Here is a 26,451-nt window from a genome sequence, read left to right on the forward strand (position 1 = left end):
TGCTCAATCTACATAGTGACTACAACAACTAATGCTGTCCATGACAGGCATGAAGCTGTCATCCCACTAGAATTCTCAGTGAGTGGGCCTGAAGACTGAATTAATCTAAACTTCAAGGTGCATTTCTGAGTAAAGCAAAACACACTGGCAGCACTAAAGATCCAGGCAGTACTATCACAGTCACTCAAAATCTTCACTCTTTGCTAAGAGATCCCAACGTAGGGTAAACTCTGTTGGGTACTACAGGTCCACTAAAAAGTCTTCTAATTCTCAAGCCATTGTTATTGATTCATTCCTAAGCATAAAGTCTTTTACAACAAAGGATGCACAACTTTGCTATTCCCTCTCATTTCATTTGCTGCTACACTTTCTAAACGGTATCTATTTTCTAGAATGCATCTTACCCTTTTTGATACTTGCCCCTGAAGAGTATTAAAAAAATTAGTTAGTGAAGTACCCAGGCAGAACAATGTCTTTCCTATTCCATATATCACTGAAGTAAAAAGAAACTTCAGACCAATTATTAGATTTTGAGAGACAGCTAAGATTTTGAGAGACAGTAGTATTTGATATTTTTATCTTAAGAGGGCAGCAGTCACATATAGATAATTTTCATACAGGACATTTATTTAGGAATTAGAAACTAGAGACATTCAATAAACTTAGCACTTATACTATTATTTTCAAGACAAGCTATGAAGTTACCATCTCAAAATTAGCATTGAGCAACAATATTTTATTGTAAAAATAGTAAGGGGAATTCCCTGATCAGTGTCTGAATAACTAGAGCTTCAGGAGATACACCTCAGGACAGACTATAAGACACAAATGTCTTTCAGGAAGTCCTCATCATTAAGACATTTTTCAAGTTTTAGTACCTGTTCTTCCATTTTATCCTGTCTGTCAAGAGCAGCTTCAACAGCATCAAAGAATTCTTCTTCATTAATCAGACTATTAGGACCCTCCTAGAGCATAAGAAAAAAATTGAGTTAAAAATCCTGGACACATAAAAGTTCCACTTCAATTTAACATTAGAAATACATGTTTATATTTTATATTTAACTGATGGAAGCAAATTTCTTCTACAGATCTCAAATATTTTCAGCAATATTCTTAGATTACAAGTTCTCTGAAAACCTTTACTTGTTAAAGGAAGTGTCTTCCTCTAACAACACTTTAATGATAGTTACATAAAGAAGAAAAAACCCCAGGAAAGTGAGTAATAGTGTCAGTATGCTTTGACTCCAAATTTAGGACTTAGTTAATAAACGTCTTCTCTTGAATATGTGTACAGTGTCAGTAAAGAACATCTATTACCATAACAATGTAGTTAGACTTCTTACAAGTATTTCAGTACCTTAAGGCACGGATATTCATGTGTGTTCAAAAATACAACAACGGAAGACATACTTTTGAGGATCTCTATTGAAAATTCTTGGCAACAACAGTTTACTACTAATTAAAATGATAATTTAATAAGTTTAGGTTTACTGCTTTTATTGTATTGTAAAACAACCTAGTCCTGAAAGTTTAAAAAAGCCCCAAACTGTGTATCAGCAGTGACACCTGGAAGAAAAAGCTGGGTTCATAACCAAGTAGACAAACTTCAACTTCCTACTGTGATTTAATTCTTTTACAGCAAACGTCTCAGTGACAATAATTAATCTAACATTAAATATCTTAAATAGCTGTACTATTTAAGATATTTAAAAATAGTACTATTCCTATTTCTCAGGCTATGACTTGAAAGTAGAAACGTGTTTCATTAATGTACATGAAAGGGTCAAGCTCACTGTATTACAGGTGCACTAGCTTACATTAATGTGGATGCCTCATCTGTGGAAGTGTTCAAGGCCAGGCTGGATGGGGCATTAAGCAACCTGGTCTACTGGGAGGAGTCCCTGCCCATGGCAGGGATATTGGATCTCTATGACTTTTAATGTCCCTTCCAACCTAAACCATTACACTTCAAAGGTTGATTTATGCATCTTAGGATAGAACTAAATACATGACTGAGGAGAATGGTGATGAAATGCAATTTAACAGAAGCAAGGAACTTAAAATCTGAATTTGAAAACATAGTATTTCAAGTGGCAGTGACAAACTAAAAACCAGTTAAAGTTAAACGTCATCTTCTAGGACTGTGTCTGCTATATTTTTGTTTTACTTATCTCTACAGCTGAACAAATAAAAAGGTAAAGTACAATTACATATATGTGGCATCAAATATGTGAGAAAGGAAGAAAAAAAACCCAGAAATATCTGTAAGAAACATACTTCAGACAAAAGCAAAACATCAAAATTTAAGATATACTTCCACTCAAGAAATTAAGGACTGAGATTCTTCATACAGTTTCAGTTCCCAAGGTGAAAAAGTAAGTCTGGCATGAACACACTTGTAAATCATGTTTGCACTGGCTTGTGAAACTTTACTTTCCCTCTTTAAGAAACAACCCAATCTTAAAAGTGTTTTGTGTTAATGTGTGTAGCAAGGTTTTGGTAGCTGAACTGGCTACAGGGGTGGCTTCTGTGGGAAGCTGACAGAAGCTTCCCCCATGTCCAAATGAGACAGTGTGAGCTGGCTCTAGGATGGACCTGCTGTTGCCATTGCCCAAGGCCATGCCTATCAGTGACTATGGTAGCATCTCTGGAATAATGTATTTAACAAAGAGGGGGGAAAAAACTAGAGAAGAGTGGAGTGAGAGTATGTGAGAGAAAGAGCTCAGTAGGTACCAGGTCAGTGAAGAAGGAGGGGCTCCACATGCTGAGACTTCCCTGCAGCCTCTGGCGCAGACCACAGTGAAGCAGCTGTTCCCCTGCAGCCCATGGAGGGTCCATGGAGGAGCAGAGATCCACCTGTAGCCCACTGAGGAGGCCACACTGGAGTAGGTGGATGCCCAAAGAATGATGTGATCCTGTGGGAAGCGCACAGAGGAGCAGGCTTCTGGCAGGACCTGTGTACCCATGGAGCGAAGCTCATGCTAGAGCAAGTTTACTGGCAGGACTGTGAACCCATGCTGGAACAGCCTGTTCCTGAAGGACTGCATCCTGAGGGAAAGACTCACACAGAGCAGTTCATGAAGAACTGCAGTACTTGGGAAGGACTCGTGTTGGAAAAGTTCACGGAGAACTGTCTCCTGTGGGAGAGAATCCCACACTGGAGAAGGGCAAGAGTGTAAGGAGTGCTCCCTGTGACAAGGAAAGAGTGGCAGAGACAATGTGAGATGAACTGACCACAAACCCCGTTCCCTTCTCTCTGCACAGCTGAGGGGTAGAACGCAGAAAATTTGGAAGTGAAGTTAAACCCAGGAAGAAGAGAGGGGTAGGGAATGGGTAGTTTTAAGATTTGATTAGTAATTAAGTGGTACTTCCCCAAGTTGAATCTGTTTTGCCTCTGTCAGTAATTGGTGAGCAACCTTTCCCTGCCCATATCTCAACCCAGAAGACCTCCATTATATTCTCTCTCCCCTGTCCACCTGTGGTAGAGTAGTAAAGGAGCAGGGGAGTACCAGAGTGACTTAGTGGGCACCTCAAAAAGTAACAGTGTTATAAAAAATTTCTGAAGTAAAATTCATACCTCATAGTCTGGCCCTCCAAAGTGGGACTTTTTCTTCAGTTCTGTCACAGCATTTTTGTACGCTTCTTCAATTCTTCTCCTCTTCTCTGTCTCCTGTAAAATTAAATGACCATTTAATGCAGAAAAAATGAAATGTCAACATGCCAATAAATGGAATGGCCAGGGTAGTGTTTTCTCCAAGCTGCAACTGCAAAGCTGATGAATTTCTGAATTTATTTTCATGTATGCATTATATGTGCCAATATACATGCAGATATAATAGAAAGTTTGGGGAACTAGCTACCTTGAGGATATCTTCTAAGTCATGTGGAAGAAACCAGATCAACATGCAAAAACTAGTTTCTAGTTTAAGCATAGCTGTTCATGCTCCACTGGGAGTCATACTTTGTATCTGACACTTCATATAAACTTCTTTGACACAGATACTTGGGCAGGGATAACAAAGGGTAAAAACTAAAACTGGTAAAAAGCTAACATGCTGAATGTAGCAATACACTAACAAGTTAGCATCATATAAATTTTGTGGATGCCATGCAGAGAGTGCAACTTGATATCCTTCTCCTGTAACAGGTTGTGACTGTATTAGGTGCCAGTCTGTGTAGAAACCTGATGGTGACTATATCATTGTCTATTTTGAATAAAACAATTGTAATGCCAAAATCAGACTAAGTCTAATATTGCAAACAACAACAACAAAAAGCACTGTGAAGGTGCTTATCGTCTTCAATTGTGACTGTAGGCTTTTCCCTTCTGAAACAATCAAAGAGGCAGTACCTGCTAACAGATTTCACAAAATTTTGCATGTTTATCTTTTTTGAAAGGAACTGGAGAGTCCTGAAGATACATAAAGCATGACTTGAGTATAAGTCACTGAGAAAAGTACAGAAACGTTACCAGACTTGGAAGGAAAACTAAAACAGACCCCCACCTAAAACACAACTCCTTCTCCCACTCACTCCAAATCCCCATACTTCCTATAATTCATCTGCAAATTAGTTACAATTCACATGTGTTGAAATACGACTCTCCAAATTTGCCAGCTCTTCTTGGCAATAATATTAGAGAATGCAAAAACAAGAAAAGAAAAATGCTGCAGCAGTCAAGACAACATAAAAAGCATTATCACAAAGACTTTTTTGCAAGTAAAACAGTGGATCAAATACTAATGACAAAATCCTTTGTGTATACAATGTGTATACATTTTAAGAAAAGTCTGTTTTAAAATACATTCAATGTATTATATACTGTACTGGAAACAAAAAGTCAAGATCAAGATCCTAAAAGCTAAGTATAAAAGGTGGAAAGAAAAGCAGTAATTGCAATAACTTTAGATAATACTACAATACACATCAATTTCATTCTGGATATTTGACTATTTTGGCAGTGAAAGAAAACGAAAAAAAAACTAACTATAGAATCTATACTTCTATTATCGCACAGTATTTATTTCCTTTTTAGAGAAGTTTACAGATAGATTCAAGAAAATCGAAAGTATAAAGATCTATACCATTCTCACCCCACATCTATCTATCATTTGGAATACAATGCCTCTTGATCAGACCCATAGTTATAAAAGTTACTCTTAAAAGTGAGTTTAAGCACTAAAATGAAAAGATAAAAACTAAAACAAAAGCAGCTCTACTACTGTGGAATAATGGTAGCAGAGGTCTGAATACAGTCAATTAATTGCTGTAATTAAGAGTGTAGGCATCAAGGTGCTGCTCACATGGGTAGCATTTGTGGGAGGAGACTGAGGCTGCCTTGTGGCAGACAGAGGTGGCCCATGCCATCTCCAAAAGAGACTCACTGCAACACACAGCTTAGCCCAACTATCATGCATGTGACACTTCTCTGAGGCGTAAAAAAAAGGAGGAAAAACACTCTGTGGAGAGAAGAATTGGAAGAAAAAGTGAGAAATCACAGAGGAGATGCCAAGACCAAGAAGATGAGGAGGTGCACCTTCAGGGCAGAGAACATATATATCCAAACTGCAGGGGTATTTCCTGAAGGAACCACATCCCATGAAGGATCTACACTGCAACAGATTTTTTTTTCCCAGAGAGCTGTCACCAATGGAGGCACTAGAGCTGGGAAAAAAACATGAGGAGGAAGCAATGGCAAAGATGAAGTTTTGGACTAATTGCAAATGCAACATTCCTCACCCTGCAATGCCTGCTGCTAGCAGGCAGTAAGGTTATGGAACACACTACCTCAAGTGAGAGTACACAACGCACACTTGGACAATCAGCCAGGGTTTGTGAAAGGCAGGTCCTGCCTACCAACCTGAGCTTCTATGACAGGGTGATCTGCTTAGTGGATGAGGGAAAGGCTGTGGATGTAGTCTGTCCAGACTTCACTAAAGCCTTTGACACCATTTCCCACAGCATTATACTGGAGAAACTGGCAGCCCATGGTTTGGTTGAGTATACTTTTCACTAGTTAAGAAACATCTGTCTGGATGGCTGGGCCCAAATAGTGGTGGCGAACGAAGTTACATCCAGCTGGTGGTCGGCCACCAGTGCTGATGGCAGGGCTCAATATTTGGGCAAGTCATGGTTCATATCTTTACAGATGACCTGGACAAGGGGATCGAGTGCACCCTCTATCAGTTTGCAGGTGACACCAAGCTGGGTGGGAGTGCTGATCTGCTGGAGGGCAGGAAGGCTCTGCAGAGGGATCTGGACAGGCTGGATCATGGCTGGGGCCAATGGTGTGAGGTTCAACAAGGCTCAGTGCTGGGTCCTGCCCTTGGGTCACAACAACCCCAGGCAGTGCCACAGGCTGGGGCAGAGTGGCTGGAAAAGAGCTGGGGGTGCTGGGACAGCAGCTGAACATGAGCCAGCAGTGCCCAGATGGCCAAGAAGGCCAATGGCATCCTGGCCTGTACCAGCAATGGTGTGGCCAGCAGGACCGAGGCAGAGATTGTCCCCCTGTACTCAGTACAGGTGAGGTCACACCTCCAATCCTTTGTACAGTTCTGGGACCCTCAATTCAGGAAGGAAATTGAGATGCTGTCCAGAGAAAAGCAATGGAGCTGATGGAGGGTCTGGAGCACAACTCCTGTGAGGAGTAGCTGAGGGAGCTGGGGGTGTCTAGTCTGGAAAAAAGGAGGCTCAGGGAAGATGTCGTTGCTCTCTACAGTTGCCTGGAAGGAGGCTGTAGCCAGCTGGGGTTAGTCTTTCCTCCCAAGTAACAAGCACAAGCAGAAGAGGAAACAGTCTCAAGCTGCAGCAGGGGAGGGCTAGACTGGATATCAGGAGGAAGTTCTTCACTGAAAGGGAGAAAAGCATTGGAACAGACTGCTCTGCTCTGGCAAGTGGTGGCATGTTAAAAAAGGTGGCTATGTTAAAAAAGGTGTAGATGTGGCAGTCAGGGACATGGTTTACTGGCAGAGCTGGAAGGGTTAGGTTAGTCATTGGACTTGATAAGGTTTGAAGTCTTTCCAGCCTTAATGATTTTACAATTCTAGGAAGAGGAGCCAACGGGGAAGGAATGACATTGAGCTTGGGAAAAGGGGCAAGACAACTTATTGGGAAACTTATTGACAACTGTTTGTCCTCCTGTCTCCCATGAACTTCCCATTATTTTAAATCAGCAACAAATTGATTTTCCACATCTCAAGAATGTTCTGCCGTGACAAAAACCAGGGAGCAATCTTCCTGTCTTTCTCTTGACCCATGAGCTTTCTCATTCTACTTGTTTCTCTAATCCCGCTGAATAGGCGGGGAGCATTTCACTCTCTGCCAAGGCTATCCCACCACAAGTCCAGTTATTTCATTCAAGAAAAAATCTCCTCTTCCAAAAGGTGACCAAAGAAAGGAATACAAAGTAATGACTTTATAAACTAATTAAGATACTTAATCCCATGACTGTCCTCTAAACCCCAGAAAATGTCATTGACAAATGGGCCTTTTTGAAAGTTGCAAGTCTGCCAAAGCAGAGCAAGTTGAAAACTCTCAGGTTTCAGGAGCTTTTGCTCCTTTTTGCTCCTTTTAATTCCTGGGAAAAGAAGTGGAAAGGAGTTTGTGAGCCCCTTTAAAATGGACTTACTCGTGCTGTATGAGATATTAATCCGATGAGACTCCAGTGAAATTTAGCCTTTAATTTGCTAATCACCTGCATCTTCCACAAGTGCTCTAAAGCTAGTTCACAAGGCAACCAAAAGAGTGACAAAACCCAACCTAAATAATTATGAATTATATTTTAACATGGTATTCTTTATTAAAATAAACTGAACTACAGGCAAGGAAAACATGGTCTAAGGAAAGTCTCATCAACAGAAATGAAGAGTGTTTGCCTAGCACAGGGAAGGCTTTTGCTGTGGCATCTAACAGTAGCCTTCCAATATGTTCAAGAAACTAATAAAGAAATTGAGCCAGTCTCCTCACAGTTTACAGAAGAAGGCTGATAAATAAGCATCAGATACTGGAATAAAAGTTACTCCAACAGGATATAAGGCAAAACTTTTTCACTCTAACAACAGATGAGGAGCAGACCTGCTTAGAAGAGCTGGGCTGTCTACAGCCTTGATAAAAGCCTGAGCAACCTAATCTTACTCAAACTGTCCTTATTTTCAGATGAAGGTTAGAGCAAGAGAGAACTCATGAGGTCTCTATCCAATCTGAACTCCCCTACGATCTTATAAACAGGCTTCAAGTCTAGGACCTACTGTAATTCTTCCAATGCTCAGCGGAACCAATAAAGAATTGCTGACAGAAGCCAAAATACATTGACACAGGGCTAGGCCTATTGTTAGGCTATGCACAAACAATACAGAAGACAGGGTCACAGATTCGAACATGGATATATTTTTGTCTGAATATGTTCATTCTTTGAATAGAGTATCACTAAATAGAGTAAGATTTGATACATGGTATATGTGACATCAAAACATGGAAAGAGAAAAGAAGGACACCAGCCAGCAATGGCAGGATTCTAGAAATTAAAGCCTGAACTCCAACCTGTCATGCCTCCAACAACAGACCTCAGACAAGAAGACAGTGCTCCTTTAGAGCTGTTACACTGGTTGAGGAGATTCAGAATGAACTATCATTGCCTAGAGAAACAGATACTCTAACATGACACAGAAGATTAAACCGGTTAGTTTAAAGTACAACTTAATCTCACCAGTCTCCTAGAGGATAGTGAAATCATTTTATCTTGGGGAGACATAAAGTTAGAATTGGTTGCTCTCCCCAGCGTTGTCACCACCTCTTATCACATTAAAACATTTCAGAGACTTGCACATCATTTTGCTTGCATGGATAATTAAGTCTATGTCAGAAGGCTGTAAGCAACACACTTACTACTATGAGATAATTTCAGATTCTTTACAGATATAAAGAATATTGGACTACTATCTGAATAAGTACTGTGAAAAAAAGACTATGATGAAAAGAGCTACTATATCACCACTACATCATCAGTCAGAACAAGCCTCCTTAACATTTTATAGGGTTAATAATTTAAGCACCTAAAATTAAAAAATGCTGTACCTAAAAATAAAGGCAGTTGTTTGAGTACAAAAGTTAGTAACAGCTTATTTGAAATTTCAATTTCAAGCAAAATAAAAAAAAAAATGTCAACAAAAGTAAAAGGAAAATGATCTTACCTTATCTAGCCTTTTTTGCCAGCTTTCTTCACGTTTTACCATGAGTTCAATACAATGAGAGAGTGTAGCAAGGATTCCAGCAGTAGTTGCCTTGAAAGTTATAGCTTCTCCTTTAAAGTCTATGCCATTAATTCCTTTGGGTGTCACATGTGGAAACACTAAAAACACATATAAGAGATCACTGATAGCTGCCCTTAATCAAACAAGCACTTCACACGTATGTGCTATATTTGAAGACAACAGACTGGCAACAAAGTTAATTTGAAAATAAAATTCTAAAGTGATAATAATGTCCACAGTTATCCAAAGGACAAAGAAAAATATTCAAGAGGTGAAGCAGATCCTTGCAGCTTCATCTTGCTACACTGTATATCAAGCCTGCTCCTAATGCTGTATTACTCTGCTCTCTGCAAATCATGTGGGTGGGAGGGAGTGGTAATAGTTTGTAACAATAGCAGTTTGACAGCTTGAAAAGGGGCCTAATTAACACAGAGCAACCTTAAAACATATCAGACTCAGCACTGAGAAAGGAACAATTTCAAAATGTCATCAAATCCAAAATGTATAATTCAAGGTTCTTTTAAGCATATAATTACGAATTTTAAAACCTAAAAGTAAAAAGGTATAAGATAAAAGCACCAAATGTGTTGAATTTTCCAAGTACTGTGAGTTTTACAGTTCCAAGAACTGCTTCATGCTGTCAACCAGGCCATCTGTTGCTAAGGCTATTTAAGCAAGTCATTTAAAATGTGTGCCAAAAAAAAGTACCTATTATATGTCACACTGGTACGTAGGCTGACATAATAACATATCAAGCACTGCACATGAATGTCAGAAAATATTACAAAGCAGAAGTAACAATCAACTTGAAGTTGACTGAACCCAGCAAGTTAAAGTAATTCCTGCTACTGCCAAAGAGCAAGCTCATGACTTATCACCTGGACTGACATAATTTTTTTCTCCAGTCTGTCAGTTTGTCAACATAGGACTTTTACAGTTTAAAAAGTACCAATTGATTTTTGATTAACTTTATTTGTCTCCAAGAGCAAAACAGAACTTTCAAGCAGTTCCATTCTGTAATGACAGAGCACAGTGTCTGCACTTTGGGAACAGAAAGCAATTATGGTCTTCAGCATGGTGGTTTAAGTCTCTCGAGGTTTTACATGCCCCCCTTTCAGAAGGAATCAAACTCTTTTTCAAACAAGTAATTACAGACTACACACAACTTCAAATACCTCAAGAAGCAGACATACTACGGTAGAATACAACTTTTTTTTTTTTAAATCAGGAACATTCCCTAAAAGGTAAAAATGATGAGGAAAAAAAAGAAAAACAAGAGAACAAAAAAACTGTTTCAGAAATGGTAATGAGAAGAGCTGCTCTCCCTCCCCAACAGCTGCAGAGAGAACACAGAGAGGACTGAGACTGACAGTGGCATAAGCTGGCAAGGAGGTGATGCAGTGTTTCCACTGAAAATAATTAAAATTATACAAGAACTTTGCCCACAATACTTCACAACTGAAAAAGATGGTTTCACACTAATAATTCCTCCTGTTGCTGTAGGCTGAGTTCACATGCAGGCTTATCAGTACAGTTATAACGCTTGCAGATGTGATTTTTCACTCTCCCTTAGGAAATATGTAGACATGCTGAAGAAACTGCCACTAGCTGCAACACTATATAAATAATTTCAGAAATCTCTGCAGTAGAATTTAAGGGAAATACAGCAACACAGTTTAATTTTCTGGAAAACAGAGAACTTTTGTCCCTTTCTAGGTCTTAGCCACATCTCATTAACACTTACATACAGTTCTAAGCCATTCTTTAATGACTAGTCTCAGAGTAGGTGATAGATGCAGAGCTGTAGACTTAAAGTCACTGCCCAAAGTTTTTCAGTCATTACAATTATGGACAAAAATGAACATCTTGCAGAAGGATATAAAACCTATTTTTTTAAAGAGATGGTCACTCAACAGGTTCCTTATGATGGATACAAGTATTTTGATTCATTTCTAATCACAGGAAGTATCTGTCTTTCTGAAGCATGCTGGAAGATGACCTCAACCCTCACCTCAGGAACAACTGAGCTTTGGCATTTTTCAAATACAATACTAATACCTGTGAGAAGATTTTCTATTTCGAGAGACCAAATATATTTCTGATTCCTTTTCTACACTTTTTTTCATGTAGGCTACAATGATTATTTCAGAATTAAATCAGGCATCTGGAGATCTATGTTTAAAGATAAATATTAATAGGAAAGGGTTCTTACTGTTGAAATTGCTCTTTGGTTATCAAACTGCATGCCATCAACTGAAAAAAGCAGGATAATTTTGTCTCCCACCCTAACTTCAATTTCAACATCTTCCAAGCAGTTTATTTTTCACTATCCCATCTACACTCTGTTTCTGACATGCTTTCTCTTTTGTTTCATACAAGGGATTCTTCATACCATTCTTTAACTTTCAGTAGCTCTTTAGCTTTTCTCTCCTAGACATCTGTTTCTGTTAGGATAGATGTTTTCCTTCTTGTTCCCAAGATTCTGTTGGCAACACCTTCCCACTGTTGATCAAATCTGTTTTCCAGAGAAACAGGAAAGTATTCTAAAGAGAGTAAGTAGAAAGATATTCTTCCACTTTTTTTTTTATTTTATGCTCCCTTAACATTATAGACATTATATCTCTAAAGTAATTCTAAGTGAAAAACAAATATTTGTGTACATGATCCATTTCTTGATGCCTACTGTTGTTATCCTCTGTGGATTGCAATAGGATCAATATGATTAGTTCTCCTCTAAGAACAACCCCACTTTTTCAGCAATATTTTGGCAAATAGTTTTCCTCCATTCAAAGCACAAAAATCCAGTATAAATCTCTGCTGTAACTCGCATCGAATTTCTCTCCTTCAGCCTTTGTACCATTTCCATCTTTATAGTTCCAGTACAAAAGACATCTTCCGTATTCAAAGTGGTTCCTTAAGTAGGTTACTCCTGCTCTTCCTGTTCTTAGAAAATTTAAATCTAAATATGCTCTCTTTCCTGATGGGATGAATGGGAACACTTAGAGATCAAGACTCTACATTCCTGAATATAAGATACCAATGGGCAAATATGCATCAGCCAGACACCATACCTTAGTGTTTTATATAAATTATTATAGTTCCAATTACCAGATCTTGTAATTGGAAAGTGGCCAATATATTTAAACAACTTCACAGTACTCTACCTACCTCTTCACCTAAAGATCCTATAGAACACAGAAAAGAGAAAGCCTCCCTATCCAAATCACCTTCACAGCAGTACACAAATGTCCATACTTACAACAATTTTCTCCTCCCACCCAGAGAACAAATTGCAGAAGTCAGTTTGAATATGGCCCCTTGAGTCAGTCTTAATTCTAATAATTTGAGCTTTAGATTGGTGCACTAGTAGTTTTGAACAGCAGGCTTACACATTCCATCATATCATAACAAGCTAAATTAAGAGGTTGAACCAATGCCTCACTTCCTGAACCATTGAGAGGAGAACCATCTCAGAATAAACAGGCAACCACCTGTAAGCTACAGTTAATTATAAGTTATTATTAGAGTCCTTCCAGGATGAGATAGAAATTTCAAGAAGAGTACCTGAAATTTGAGAAACCAAATTTTAACAGCTGCTCTGAGGCTAAGCTTTAAAAAGGGTGAAGTTCAAGATAAATCTTTCATTGCCAGTTCAGTCTGACCATTTTTTTCTGCCCAATACATGAGCACGGCTGCCTCAACCTGAGACACCTACTTCCACCACTGTATCACTTTTAATTCCACTTTAAGACAGAGAGTCTAATTATTAATTTCTAATCAAGCTTTGCAGCACTCAGCTACTAAATATTTAATTAATTTAGCCATTAGAAATCAGACTGAGACACAGAAAAACTGAAATGGGGACAAATATTTTCATAGAAATAATTGATCAAAAGTAAATTTAATGGAATACAGGACTCAACTGGAATTAGAAGTTCTGCAAAATGCAAGGGATTGCAGAATTATTACCTGTAGTGAGCTACAGTGAGTGAGTTTATACAGGTATCCATAACACAAGTATCAATTTCTTAGCATGTAAGTTCCCAAAAATCTGATGACCAGCTTCATTAAAAATACAGACTTTCCTAATGACATTCCCCATAGTATATGCATATATATTGCAGATGTGCCAGAACAACATAGATATGAAAAGATTTTCTACCAGTACATTAAGCTGTAACTCCTACACAACTGCACAAAATTGAGTTTGACAAAGACAACTCTTCCAAAATGAATCATGCAGTAAAATTAAACTCTAACTTAGCATTTGTTAAAGGCTTTTTCAGTTTTCTGAAATCTAACTTAACAGTTCTTTAAAAAAAAAAAAAAGTACAGTTTCATACAGACAACAAGGTTAGTGGAGCCATACACCTGCTTGCACTTGTTTCAAAACTTCTGTGTTATGCTACTTAGTCTCTGAAATCAGCATTACAATTAGTACTCAGTAGAAAAATCTACTTTAGTGATGAATTCTGGAAGTAACCTGAAAAGCTCCTTCCATTCTGTTTCCTTTTCTCTTCCATCACAACAGTTGTGGATATGCTTTAGAAAAAGCACTTAAATACAAGAAGGAAATAGGTAATACATAGGAACAACAGCCAATTAAAAAGAAAACAGAAGACACAAAAAAGCCTTATTTTGCCCTATATTTTCTAGCTTCTTCATGAAAGTATTTACATTTTTAAAAACATTTCTGGTGAGTACTTTGGGAGATTCCATCACACTTGAAACTGGAGGTGCAACTTCCAAGCTTTGTGAATCACGTCTAAGAAATACCGTAGGACTAACTGAATTGCCAACAAGTAGAGAGTGTAAACACTAGAATATTAGAGTCAGAAAACATGAGAAGGTCTAAGAAAAATGCCAATACAGTTTAAATGCAAACACAACTTTGTCCAGGCCAGAACTATCAAATTTCTTGATAGAAATTTGATAGTTCTGGCCTGGACAAAGACAGAAAGAAAGACTCACGTGAGTTCTCAGAACAGAAAGACTCACGTGAGTTCTTCACATTTGTTGTATGGGTACAGTGAGTAAAATAACCAGTTCATTTATGATAAAAATAAAAATCAGAATTCTGCTCATTATAATAATGTAAAGGACAGCAAAAAAGCTCTAAAATTATGATAAATGAGAATCATTAATTGTGTTGTCTTAACCATTCCACAGCCATAGTACTTGTGAAAATCATAGGGGGACATTCCTAAGTGGAAAAGCACTGAACTCCACCAGACTCCTAAAGCAGGTAACACTTGCAATAACCTGATCCAAAATCTCAGTTCCCAATATTTGAATAAGGCAGCTGTTTCAACAGAATTTTGTAGCAACAACGACTTTAGACACAGAATAGGAAATTACAGCTTGACAAACTTCCATTAGTATTTGTGTGAATTAAGAATAACTCAGAGAATCACCAGAAGTTGCTATAGAATTATAATGTGACTAAGAACTTCCATTCACATACACTTAAATAGCTATTCTTGCCATTTTCTGCTTAGAAAAGAGCATAATACACCTGTATTGAACCAGACATATCACCATACCATTCATTCTAATTCTCATCACTGAAAGAATTGGGACATACTTACATTTTTCCTTACTGCTGTTACTGTTTTGTACAAAATCTCCATCAGGACGTACTGTAGGGAAATCATCTTCATCATCTTCCACCACTAGATTTGAGAGAGAGTGTATTATGGGAGTGAGAAAGCTTTTCTAGTTCTTTGGTGTGCAAGAAAGAATCAAGACCATCTTCACAGCTAGCCAGCAATTTTTTACTTGTAACAACAGTCATGACCCCCTCCTCCCTTTTGCATTCGGTTTATTTTTTTTGACCCAAGACCACTACCAGTGTAAATGTCAGTTAACAGCAGAATCTGACATTGCTCAGCACTGAAGTTTAGCATTCAATTCTCTGGTGAGAGCAACATACTTTGGTGTTACAAGTGGATAAGCAGGAGCCATGATTCAGTACCTATCTAATCTTCTGCGCTGGAAAGTTTAAAAACAAAGTGGAATTGCATTTCTCTGGTATTTTATTGCTACAGAAAGTTTCACACTGCCAGAACAAATGAATGGGATGAATATAACAGGGATGAATATAAATGCCTCAGTAAAACTTGCAGATACAGTGACAAGCTGTGCTCTGGTATAAGGAATTCAGAGATATGTAGGCATCCACATCACATTCTAGTATGGTCTCAAGTGTGCATTCAGTACTCTATTTTCAGCCAATACACCTCAGAAGCATTACTTAAGGCAGCAGTTTTGACTTTTGACAAAAACCAGTGTATTGTTTCTATCAAATCTAATATCCCATTTGTTTTTCAAAATAATAGGTCAGAGACAGCAATAAATTTAATTCATGAGAGTAAGCAGTTGGTGTTTTATAAAAAAACACTTAAAAAGAGCATTGCTTTTGTACAGTTGACAGCTAAAAGTTAACATCAAGCAGATTTTAAAGCAAATCTAAATTATAAAGTAAAAATAATTAACATGTTTATGCAGTTATGCAAATGATTGATCCTTTACTAAACTAAATTTAGGATACATATTTTATTTATAAGACATTAAATTGTATTATTACAGTATTAAGAGGTTTCCTCGGTAAAAAGCTACATTCTATGGAGGGAAGGGTTTTCAGCTACAGTGTTACCTTTATCCCTCTGGAGTTCATCTTTGGAAACTGCATCTGCACAAGCATCAAAGTATTTCTGTAAAGTATCAACTTGTCTACACAAGATGTCTCTAAAGGTTTCCATTTCAGCAAGCTTCTCACGTAAGCTATGGCCCTTCTGAAAATACAAATTAAAAAAGCCTGAAATGTTTCTACATACACAACAGTAGCTTGATGCAGTATCTTTTAAACAAGATATTTCTGCAGCTATGAAGAAGAAATTGAAGCACACTAAGGACATTATAGGTATCAGCAATTATGGAATACTGTTAATGTCAGAAGAAACCATATCCGAGTATTCCTTACTCATTTTCTCACTGGTCTTAATGTTTTCTCTTGACTGCAACTGCTACTTCAGAGCACTCCACAAAACCTTATTAAAAAGTGAACTTACATGCTACCAGCCTTATACATATTTGCCTGAAAGCCGTCAGCTCCACTTTAAGATCTTTATTCCAAACCTTATTCCATTTTCTTGTGTTTTTCCTTTTCTGAAGTACAGCACACTCAGTTCATATATTAAATATTTATATGCATGACGCAAGAAAAGCCATAATTTTTCGGGCAGGGCTATATCACACTCATTAAACTACAGAATTACTGTTTGTTTTCATTTGGAGCCCAGGATATTTGGTGAGTAAACTAGAAAAAGTTAATGAACACACTCACCAGTTTGATTTTCTTGCCACAGAAGACATCACCTCAGTTTAAAAGGGACAATTGTGTGAGAGACATGAGAGAGCTTTCCATATCATCTGTATGATGGACTACTCACATTCAAGCTAAATATTTAGTGTTTTTTCTATAATTATGTGAATAAGTCTTCATATGTTACTTTTTTTTTTCCCAGTTGCATGTTATTTATGCATGAATATTAGGAAAACTTTTTGCACCAACCTTGAATGAAGAGGTGGATGTTGCAGAGTATCCACTTGCTCCAGAGACAAGAGACACCATGGAGCCATGACGTCGCAAACTTGACTCTGATCCATAGCCAGATTCAGTCTAAAAATCAAACCACACAAAAAACTAGAGTGATGAGGCTTTTGATAAAACAGAAATACTGAAAACAAGATTAATGCAATTTTCTCTGAAACCCACCCACTTGTTTTTTTCAGTAAAGCTTTAAATAACTCAAACTCTCAAACTGTCCCTGCATCTAAGATGTTGATGTAGTATCTGTGAAGTTATTATAAACTTATTTTTTATTATTGATTAATCAATTTGTAAAATAATTTTTTACCTGCCATGAATCATGTGTCCCCAAAAGACACAGCAATATATACTAAATGGTATAAAAAAGGGACAGTGTTTGATTAATTTGGTTTATGTAATTCCTAAGAAGTAACTTTCACACAGCCTATTAAAAAAACTTACATTACTCTACAATTAATTGGGGGATTAAACATGGTTCAGTCTCAAGACAATCAACTTCAGTTACTCTGTCCAATCAAACAAATAGTACTGTTTTCTTTTTAAAAGCAACAAAAAAGAAATCAAAGAAAATCAGACAATTACTTCTATCAAGTTTTTTTCCTGTTTCAGGCTTCTTCAGCAAAATTATTTATACTAGACTGAAATTAATATTTCATGAGAACAAAAGTCTACATAAAACAAGGAAAAACTAAAAGTAAGAGAAAGGATACAATAATAGTAACTAACTAAACAATGAAAAAAGAAAAACATCTCTTTATTAGAATAACATTTAGAAGATCAAAAATGGAGTTTGACAAATCTCCTCACAAGTCAAACAGATACTGAGGAACTGAAGGAAAATAAATTCCTCTAAATGTTAATCTAAATGATGTGCATGACAAAGGAGATGAAACATCTTGATAGAGAATGTAAGCAATAAACAGATGGTTCAGATTAATATATGAAATACTGTTAGCAGATGAGTTTGATCAAGCAGAGACGAAGGTGAAGGACTTCTAACAGAAACAAATTCTGCAGTAGCACCAAAACTCCAGTGGGGCAGGGAGAGGGGAGACAAAACAAACGGTACAGAACAAATAAGAAGCAATTATGAAATTCCAGCTGTTGTACATTTTATGGAAAAACTGGGAGCTGTATAGGCTTTGAGAAGGCAGGAGAGTGTGGATAAGATAAAAAGCAGGAAAAGAGTTCTTTGAAGTGTTGGTTAAGAATTTGGGCAAAGTGGGACAAAGTATGTACGTCTGAGTTACAAGTAAGAGTCTGGGCATATGACTGCTTTGTTTCAAAAGCATTTAATAAGCATAAACCTGAAAAGAAGAGTCACCCAACACTTTGAAACATTACTTTTAAATTTTCCTTTAAACACAAATATAAAAAGACTTCACTGTTTTAATCAGTATCTTCAATATTTAATTAAGCATATGCCAGAAATCCTAAGATGACCCAATATGCTTTTATTATAGTCAGTTGGACAGTGAAAATTCCTTTAATTTTCTCTGTAACTTGTACACACTAGGAAAGATGATAAAACTTCATTTTAATAGGATATGGCTTAAAGAACAGATACATTTAAAAATATAGCCAAAATACTCACTTCACCGATGTTAGAGTATTTTAACTAAAGATAGGAAGTGTTTTCTTATTTTGTCCCTAAAGTGAGAAAGACACACCTATGCAAGACCTTGCTTTAAGCTTAGGAAGTGAAATTTCTGGATTTCTTTACTTGAGATTTAGTTAAAGCCACACTTATATAGTCCTACTTTAGAACTTCCAAGAATATTGTAAACTTGTAAGTGGAAAATCTGATGTCTTATAGTCTACATCTGAATTAATTCCCTTTCTTCTGATATTATGCATACAGTCAACATTCAGCTAATTTAGTTCACAAAATAAAAACTGAAAGTGAAAGGAAAAACCCAACCCTTCTTTCTACATCAATATGCAAGCTTAATTTTTTTAAGGTACCTTTTCAGCAGAATATTTATTTCTCCCGTTTATGCCTGTGATAATTATTTCCACTAAATAATCAATCCACACTACAGAGTCGTACATGTAACAGCATACACAATTATATGGATACAGCTATCAGCTTGCAAAGTCTACCAATAAAAACGTGCAACATTATTAACTATTTGTTATCAAGAAGAAAATTCAGCAGGCATTAAGAGCAGACTGAACAGCACACATGATGAATCAAAAGCACGTACATTCACAGACCATGTTCACAAAACTGTGTCACACAATTATATTTGAACATTCAAGAGGAAAAAACATAAAATTACATTGAGGATACTTATTTTTCACAAGAATCGGAAAATAAGTACTCATTTCTAACTGCTGCACAGACAAGCCATCCTGCTCACAGCAGACACATGCAGGCAGATGAACACAAAGAAAGCATGAATCATGCAAAGCCCCACCATTCTACTACCGCAACATCTAAACGAGAGCAGGTCACTGCCGCATTTATGTCTTGCAAAGCAGATCATCGTTAACTAATCACTGCAGAAATAATAATTTACATTGAGAATCAGAAAGTTTCTTCTGTTTATATAAATTTTAATTTCCCAAGATAAAAACTGGAAAAGCCAGTAGAGTTCATATGATAGAAATCAACAGTCTCTGATTGAAAACAAAATTACTTATAGAAGTCGTATCAATTCATACCATCAAGCACTAATGCCAAATCGCCAAGCTCGATAAAAAGATGTTCTTTGAAATTCCATGCATATACCACAGCTTCAAAGCTACAGTAAAATTGGCATTTGATAGTAATTGCAACACCTTCAGATTTCTAAGGCAATGCACGAAATCCATTAATCCTTTTGTTAAAACAGACAAGAGGAAAAAGCCACATGATCCAAAGCTGATCCTTTAACTGGAGCAGATGCGAGTATCAGCAACAAGGCAGTACGTCAGAAAAGCTGCTTTCAAAAAAAAAAGCTAAGTATTTGCAGAATCATATTGCAGATCTCTGTTACTGATCGCACTGATCCTTAAGTGGAAAATAATACCCTTGAATAAAGCACAGACTCAAAGCAAAGTTCTCCCACTTAAAAAATCAAGCAAATTATTCTCACATGTCTTCAAGGAATTCTTTTGATTTTGTGTTAATATGCACCTGTGAAGCACTTCAATGTACGTTTGTTCACCAAGGCAGATATATTGAGTTAGCATTATACATTATTTATTATTTTACATAACACAACCAGCAGACAGCTCCTCCCTCTAAGGCATACAGCTCACTGAAAAGGTGATGGAACAGATATTAGGACACAGTGACTCTAATCTCATTCCCTACAGTATTTGTGAAAATACACTCAATCCCACTCAAATATCCAAGAGATCAAACCACAATATCTTAAGAAAAGACCCAGAAGATAGAAAAGGTAGTAACACAAAGGAGCTGGAAGGTACTATGAAAGGCTTGGTGGAAAATAAGCAGATAAGCCCTGTAAAAAAACTGCACTCCAAAGGCAATGTTTAGTCTTGCTGCAAATGCTTCAGAAAGATGGGTTAGTGCATGGATGAGCCGAGGCAGGGCTAGCATAGGAAATTATTGTAGACAGTAAGAACACAACAGACACTAGACTTTGGGCAGTACAAGAATACATTTCTGAGGACTGAAATTAAAGATATAATTATCATGTGACTGTAGGTCTGATTTTTCCAATTATTCTGAAGCTGCTGACAATGGAAATTTAAGGTTGCAAAACTAAGGTGGTAGTTAGCAGGAAGGCAGAGATAAAAATTCACAATACAGGTCAGGGCAGCTGAATAGTGCTTCCCCACCCACAGCCCTCCCAAGCAGAGTGCAGATGACTATTTAAAAGAAAAGAGTTTCTAATCTGACCTTTTTTTGCAACTCCAAAACCAAGGAAAGACATGTAGACCTAACTTTCCTCCAGCAGTGACATATGTTGCAATTCCATAGTAAACACTCAGGTTATGTGCACAGGAGCAATCCCCAGGAATTCCAAGTTCAAAAACACATATAAAAATAAAACTCTTCGCTGAGCAAAAGTACCAAACCCCAAGCTGACAATAACTGCAGCATTTAGTGTACTTAGTAATTAAACTACTGCAGCATTTAGTGTACTTAGTAATTAAACTAAAGCAGTTTGTACTCCTGGGTTATGGGACTATGAGCAAGTCTGGGAGAGGCTACATTTATCCCTTCTGTGAATCTGGGCTGTCAGGAAAGGGACAGGTAAGGTCTGTATTGTAATATAAGAATTAATAAATTCCATTCCATTAGATACCGGCAAAAAAATCACTGACGTTTTTGTGTCAGTTCCCAATGCACTAAAGGAAGTGTTGTTGCTTGTTTCCATGCTCTGAAACCTAGTGGATTTTAAAGAATGAATTAATTCTATTACATATTGTCTGGCTAGCACTTGTGCAACTGTGTCTTTAAAAAAAGAACAGTTATGATCCCAAGTGAAAGCAGTAGTATTTTTAGCAGTTATACAAAACTGCATAATAGTTATATTAAATATTATTACATCGTCACATTGTATAGAATTCAAAATGGAGTGTTGCCAGGGTTAAGTGGTAACTAAGGCAGATGAGCCAGGCAGATGAGGAGTAGGAAAAACTGCTGCATGGGTCCGAGAACTGGCTCTCCCATGGAGCATCCACTAGGTGGGAGGGAAAACCCGTGCCTTGCAGGGACTGAGCATGTAGGGAAAACCCAGCCTGTCTCAACCAGGAACAGAGCAAGGAGACTAAGGCACATACCGTGTTCACAGTTAACAGGCATTTAAGCAATCTTATTTACCCTTCAAAATGGCAAGGAAGGAGTGATTGCCTCTTACTCCAGCTGTTGGTTTAGTTTAATTTTTTAATCAAAGATAGCTAAGTATTGCATTAATATCACCTCTGTAGAACCAGAAAAACGTATCCACCACCAGTATTATGGTGAAGAATCTTGGGCTAAAGACCACAATAATATTTTCAAAGAGCATAGTTAAACAGCAATGGGGGTTTATTCACCTTTGTGAAAAGGTACTTGTTGCAAGCCTCAGCCTGTTCTAGATATGGACTTGAGAGGCCTACACTTTGCTTAATCAGAATGAACATTTTCCTAACAAGAAACACTAGGATTCAAAGTACAGGTGCAGGCAAGGTTCTTACTCTCACTAAAAGAAATGGAATACAAAAAGCTTTCCAGCCACACAGAATATATCTATCAGCAGATAAACAATCTTAGCTATCTATGCTTCTTTATCAGTAAGAAGAAAAACTGCCAAAGCAAATGTTCCTGCAAAACTCACAAAGTCCCTTGTTCATCTAGTGCAATTAGCAGTTACCTTCGCACTGCTAAATTCAGAAACTGATTGGTTTTTCCCTTCTAATCTTTAAACATTTAGCCATCAGAATAGATATTTCTATCAAATGGCTGGCATAATGTAATATATGGTAGAACTGGAGGATAAAAAAGATGGAATTGTCGAATTCCACAATACATTTGACAAAGAATTTAAGGAAAACTATCTCACACGCTAAGGAAACACAGGCAAACATATGCTGTTTAAATTGGCATGTCCTAACAGTAATTTGGAAAAAGTGGGAAAAAAAGGGTTTACTTTTAATACATTTCTTGTTTTGAATCTCACATCCTATTAAAACTAACACAATTTTCTTCACTTTCAAAACCTATTAACCTACTCTTATTTCCTTCTTGCTGTATCCTCTCTCAACACCTACTTCCTTCAAAAACAACAGAGGCTCACTGACACATTTAAACCAAAAAAAGTTCTATGAAATAAGGGACTCCAAGACAGGCAACTTTTTGTCATGTTCCCGATACAGCTTTAGATTGCTCAAGTTGTCCAGGGTTTAAGATTAATAAAAAACTAGTACTGCTGTTGAGTCAAAACCATGTTTGTTAAAAAACAAAGCCCAGTCTGGTTTAAAAGCTCTTAGTGCAACAGCACTCTGCCACCTCTAGAAGTGCATTTCTAATCAAACATCTATTTGACAACATAAAAATTCCATATATTAAGCTCAGATTATCTAGGCAATAATTCTGTCCAAAAGTAATTTTACTTTCAAACAACAGATTAACATATTGTATTTTAAGTATCAGAGTTCTGAAGGCGTAATTATCTAATGGTAGGACAAGAGTTTGTCCTAATGGTAGGACAAACTCCACCATTCTGCATGACAGGCAGAAAATAATCGGAATCATTAAGGCTGGTAAAGACTTCCCAGATCATTGAGTCCGACCTTTGACACAACATCACCATGTCAAATAGACCAAAACACTTGGTCCCACATACAGACTTTTACTGTATGCCTCCAGAGGCTCCAGTAGTTTCCTGGGCAGCCCATTCCAATACCTGATCACCCTTTCAGTGAAAAAATTCTTCCCAATGTCCAACCTGCAGAGCCTTCCTACCCTCCAGCAGATCAACACTCCCACCAAACTTGTCACCTGCAAACTGAGTGAGGATGCCCTTGATTTCCTCATCCAGATTGTCTGTAAGACACGACACAGAACTGGACTCAATGCTGAGCCCTGGGGAACAGGGCTGACCTGCCACCAGCTGGATGTAACTCCATCCACTGCCACTCTCTGGTCTTGACTATGCAGCTGGTTTTTTACCCAGTGAACAGTGCACCTGTACAAGCCACGGGCCAGTTTCTCCAGGATAATGCTATCAGAAATGGTGTCAAAGGCTTTACAGAAATCTAGATAGAAAACATCTGCAGCCTTTCCCTCATCCACTAAGCAGGTCACTCTGTCATAAAAGGAGATTAGGTTGGTCAGGCAGGACCTGCCTTTCACAAATCCATGCTGGCTGGGCCTGATGACCTTGTTGTGTATGTGCCAGTCATCACACTCAGGATACTCTTAAGTTCCACAACCTTTCCCAACACTGAGGTCACCAAGGTCAAGCTGACAGGCTGTAGTTCCCCAGATACTGCTTCTGACCCTTCGTGTAGGTGGGCACCACACTTGTAAATCTCCAGCTATCTGATGTGTCCCTGGTTAAACTAGGATTGATCACAAGTGATGCAGAGAGGCTTGGCTGTATTTCGTCAGCTCCCCCACCCTTCTTGGGTGAATCTCATGGCCCCACAGATTTGTGAGTAGCTAAGTCACAAATCTGTGGGGGGGGGTCACTTTCTCCTGAGTTACAGGAAGTCTATTGTGATCCCCATTCCTATATAGTAGCTCAGGGGGCTGCTTTCCCTGAGGATATTTGATCTCTCTGTAAAGACCAAGGCAAAGAAAGTACTAAGTACCTCAGCCTTTTCCTCATCTTTGGTGACAGTGCTCCCATCCACACGCCCATTAAAGGACGGAGATTTTCCCTGGCCCTCCTTTTGTTTTTAATGCATTTGGAAAAGCATATTATCTTACACAGCAGTGATCAGACTGTGTTCTAGCTAAGGTTTCCCCTTTCTCATTTTTTCCCTACATGACTTACCAACATCCTTGTACTCTTCCTGAGGTGCCTGCCCCAACCTACACAGGAAGCAACATCTGCAAGATCTTAAGTCAAATGAAGCTGGTGGAAGATCTGGAACACAAGTCTGATGAGGAGTGGCTGAGGGACTTGTGGTAGCTCAGCCGGGCAAAAAAGGAGGCTCAGAGAAGACCTTTCCACTCTCTACAGTAACTTGAAAGGAAGCTGTAGTGAGATGGGTGTGAGTCTCCTATTACAAGTAGCAAGTGTCAGGACAAGCAAAAATGGCCTCAAGTTGCAGCAAGGGAGGTTTAGTTCAGACATTATGAAATTTTTTTCATGGAAAGGGTTGTAAAGCACTGGAATATACTGCTCAGGGAAGTGGTGGAGTCACCATACCTGAAAATGTTAAAAAAATGTGTGGATAGGGCATTCGATAACATGGTTTAGTGGTGAACATGGTGGTAGTGCTGGGTTGACAACTAAATGTGGAAATATTAAAGACTGTTTTCAGTCTTAGCAATTCTATTATATACTTGATGGCTTACCAAGATCTAAAAAAGTTACATGAAAATATTGTTTTACCAAGATTAAAATAAGATTAGTTGTTTTAAAGAATAAAACCACATGATTCTATAAATCTCATTTTAGTTTATGAGTTAAGAACAAGTCCAACATAATGCTAAAGAGATAAATTATCTAAATACTTCTAATGTTTAGATGTACGACCTAGCCACAGATACGGAAGGGCAAAGATATGCATATAAAGTAGATGTCATATCAAAAAACTTTATAAGCAAACTCAGATTATGAGTTTATCTAACTTAAAAGCTTTGTATATTTCATGTAAAAGACACATTTGGATATCTAAAAGGATAAAAATTCAGATAATTTCCAAAACCTTGGTGAATCACCAATTCAAAACATGAGAGTATGTCCTTCTGTCACAAGGTTGCACAATACTCTGTGGTCTAACAGATCAGGACTGGGAAAATTACGTTGTGATACACTCACACGACTTTCGGGTTAGTACCAGTTCATCTGTTTAATCTCCCCAAGTCAGTATCGTGTGTGACCACTAGAGGGAAATAGCGAAAAGGAAACAGACACCGCTGGAGGTTACTAGTGGTCTTTGACCAGTAGTAACCCTTACCCTGTTTCTGCTTCAGTCCCTGGGCATAGAAACCTTCTTTTCTTGGTAGACAGTTAAAACCAGAGCAGTTTTACCTTTAGCCTTTATAATTACATTTGAGACACACTGCATAGAGAGGATAAAGTTTTCCACACAGCATGCAAGTAGCAACAATGACATTTAGCGCTGAATGGATGACAGTGAATTAGAAATTGTAACAGAGATTTAAGAAATTATTCTGAAGTCAGACTTCTCAGCCAGCTCAAAACAGTGAACCAACTAAGAACACACTCATTTTCAGTTAAGACTGTCCAAAGACATAGTACCTGCAAATCATTCTGACAAATGATCTGGCTCAGATTTTTAGAACTTCATCTGACAAGAAGTAGTTAGGCTCAATATAATTTAGCTTTTAAAAAGTTTAATAGTTGTCTCAGAAAAAATTTGGCACATGTGTCTCAAGCACATGTTCAAGTAGGAGATTTTTCTTTATGTTCAGCTGCTCTGTCATTAGTCTGCAAATACACTGCTCATCATTAAAATCATATATATATGATTTTAATATATCAGCCAGGCAAACAGGCACAGGATTTCTTCATATACAGGTTATACATTAAGTAGACCCTCACCAAACTAGTTTTCTCTGCATGTATGCTCACTTTGAGAAGAACTGGAAGAAAACAAATTTTTATTTAAAGCCTACCAAACCCATTTAAAGTCATGAAGCAATGATACAGACATATTTCATCTGAAATAAGTTATTTACTGTATTCATAACACTTAAGTTTATACAGGCTTATTTGGGAGTTTGCAAAACTGTTTTATAAAAGCAACTTTCAGAAAGCTCATCTTTGAAAACTAAAATATTAACTTATATTACATACAATATTAACAAACATATAAGTAAAGATATTAAACTCACTTGCCAATACAAGTACAACCTCCACACTATTATTGATGCAAAAAAAACCCCCAGACTGCTTTTATTTGCTGAAAGCAAATACCCTCTGTGTAATAGGAAAACAACTTCAAGCACAGCAC

The 26,451-nt window shown here is 37.6% G+C and overlaps 1 protein-coding gene across 2 annotated transcripts in view; it reads right to left on the minus strand.

Moving 5' to 3' along the window:
- Positions 1–26,451, minus strand: part of CERT1 (ceramide transporter 1) — an 82,551-nt gene that overhangs the window by 13,903 nt on the left and 42,197 nt on the right. For both annotated transcript variants that reach the window (XM_050986470.1, XM_050986469.1), the window contains exons 4-9: positions 16,822–16,929; positions 15,904–16,042; positions 14,837–14,920; positions 9,189–9,346; positions 3,578–3,670; positions 879–965 (exon numbers count right to left, since the gene is read on the minus strand). In XM_050986470.1, coding sequence (XP_050842427.1) covers positions 879–965; positions 3,578–3,670; positions 9,189–9,346; positions 14,837–14,920; positions 15,904–16,042; positions 16,822–16,929 — 669 coding nt within the window. The remainder of the gene's footprint in view (positions 1–878; positions 966–3,577; positions 3,671–9,188; positions 9,347–14,836; positions 14,921–15,903; positions 16,043–16,821; positions 16,930–26,451) is intronic.

The sequence above is a fragment of the Serinus canaria genome, chromosome Z, assembly GCF_022539315.1.
Source record: "Serinus canaria isolate serCan28SL12 chromosome Z, serCan2020, whole genome shotgun sequence".
NCBI lineage: Eukaryota > Metazoa > Chordata > Aves > Passeriformes > Fringillidae > Serinus > Serinus canaria.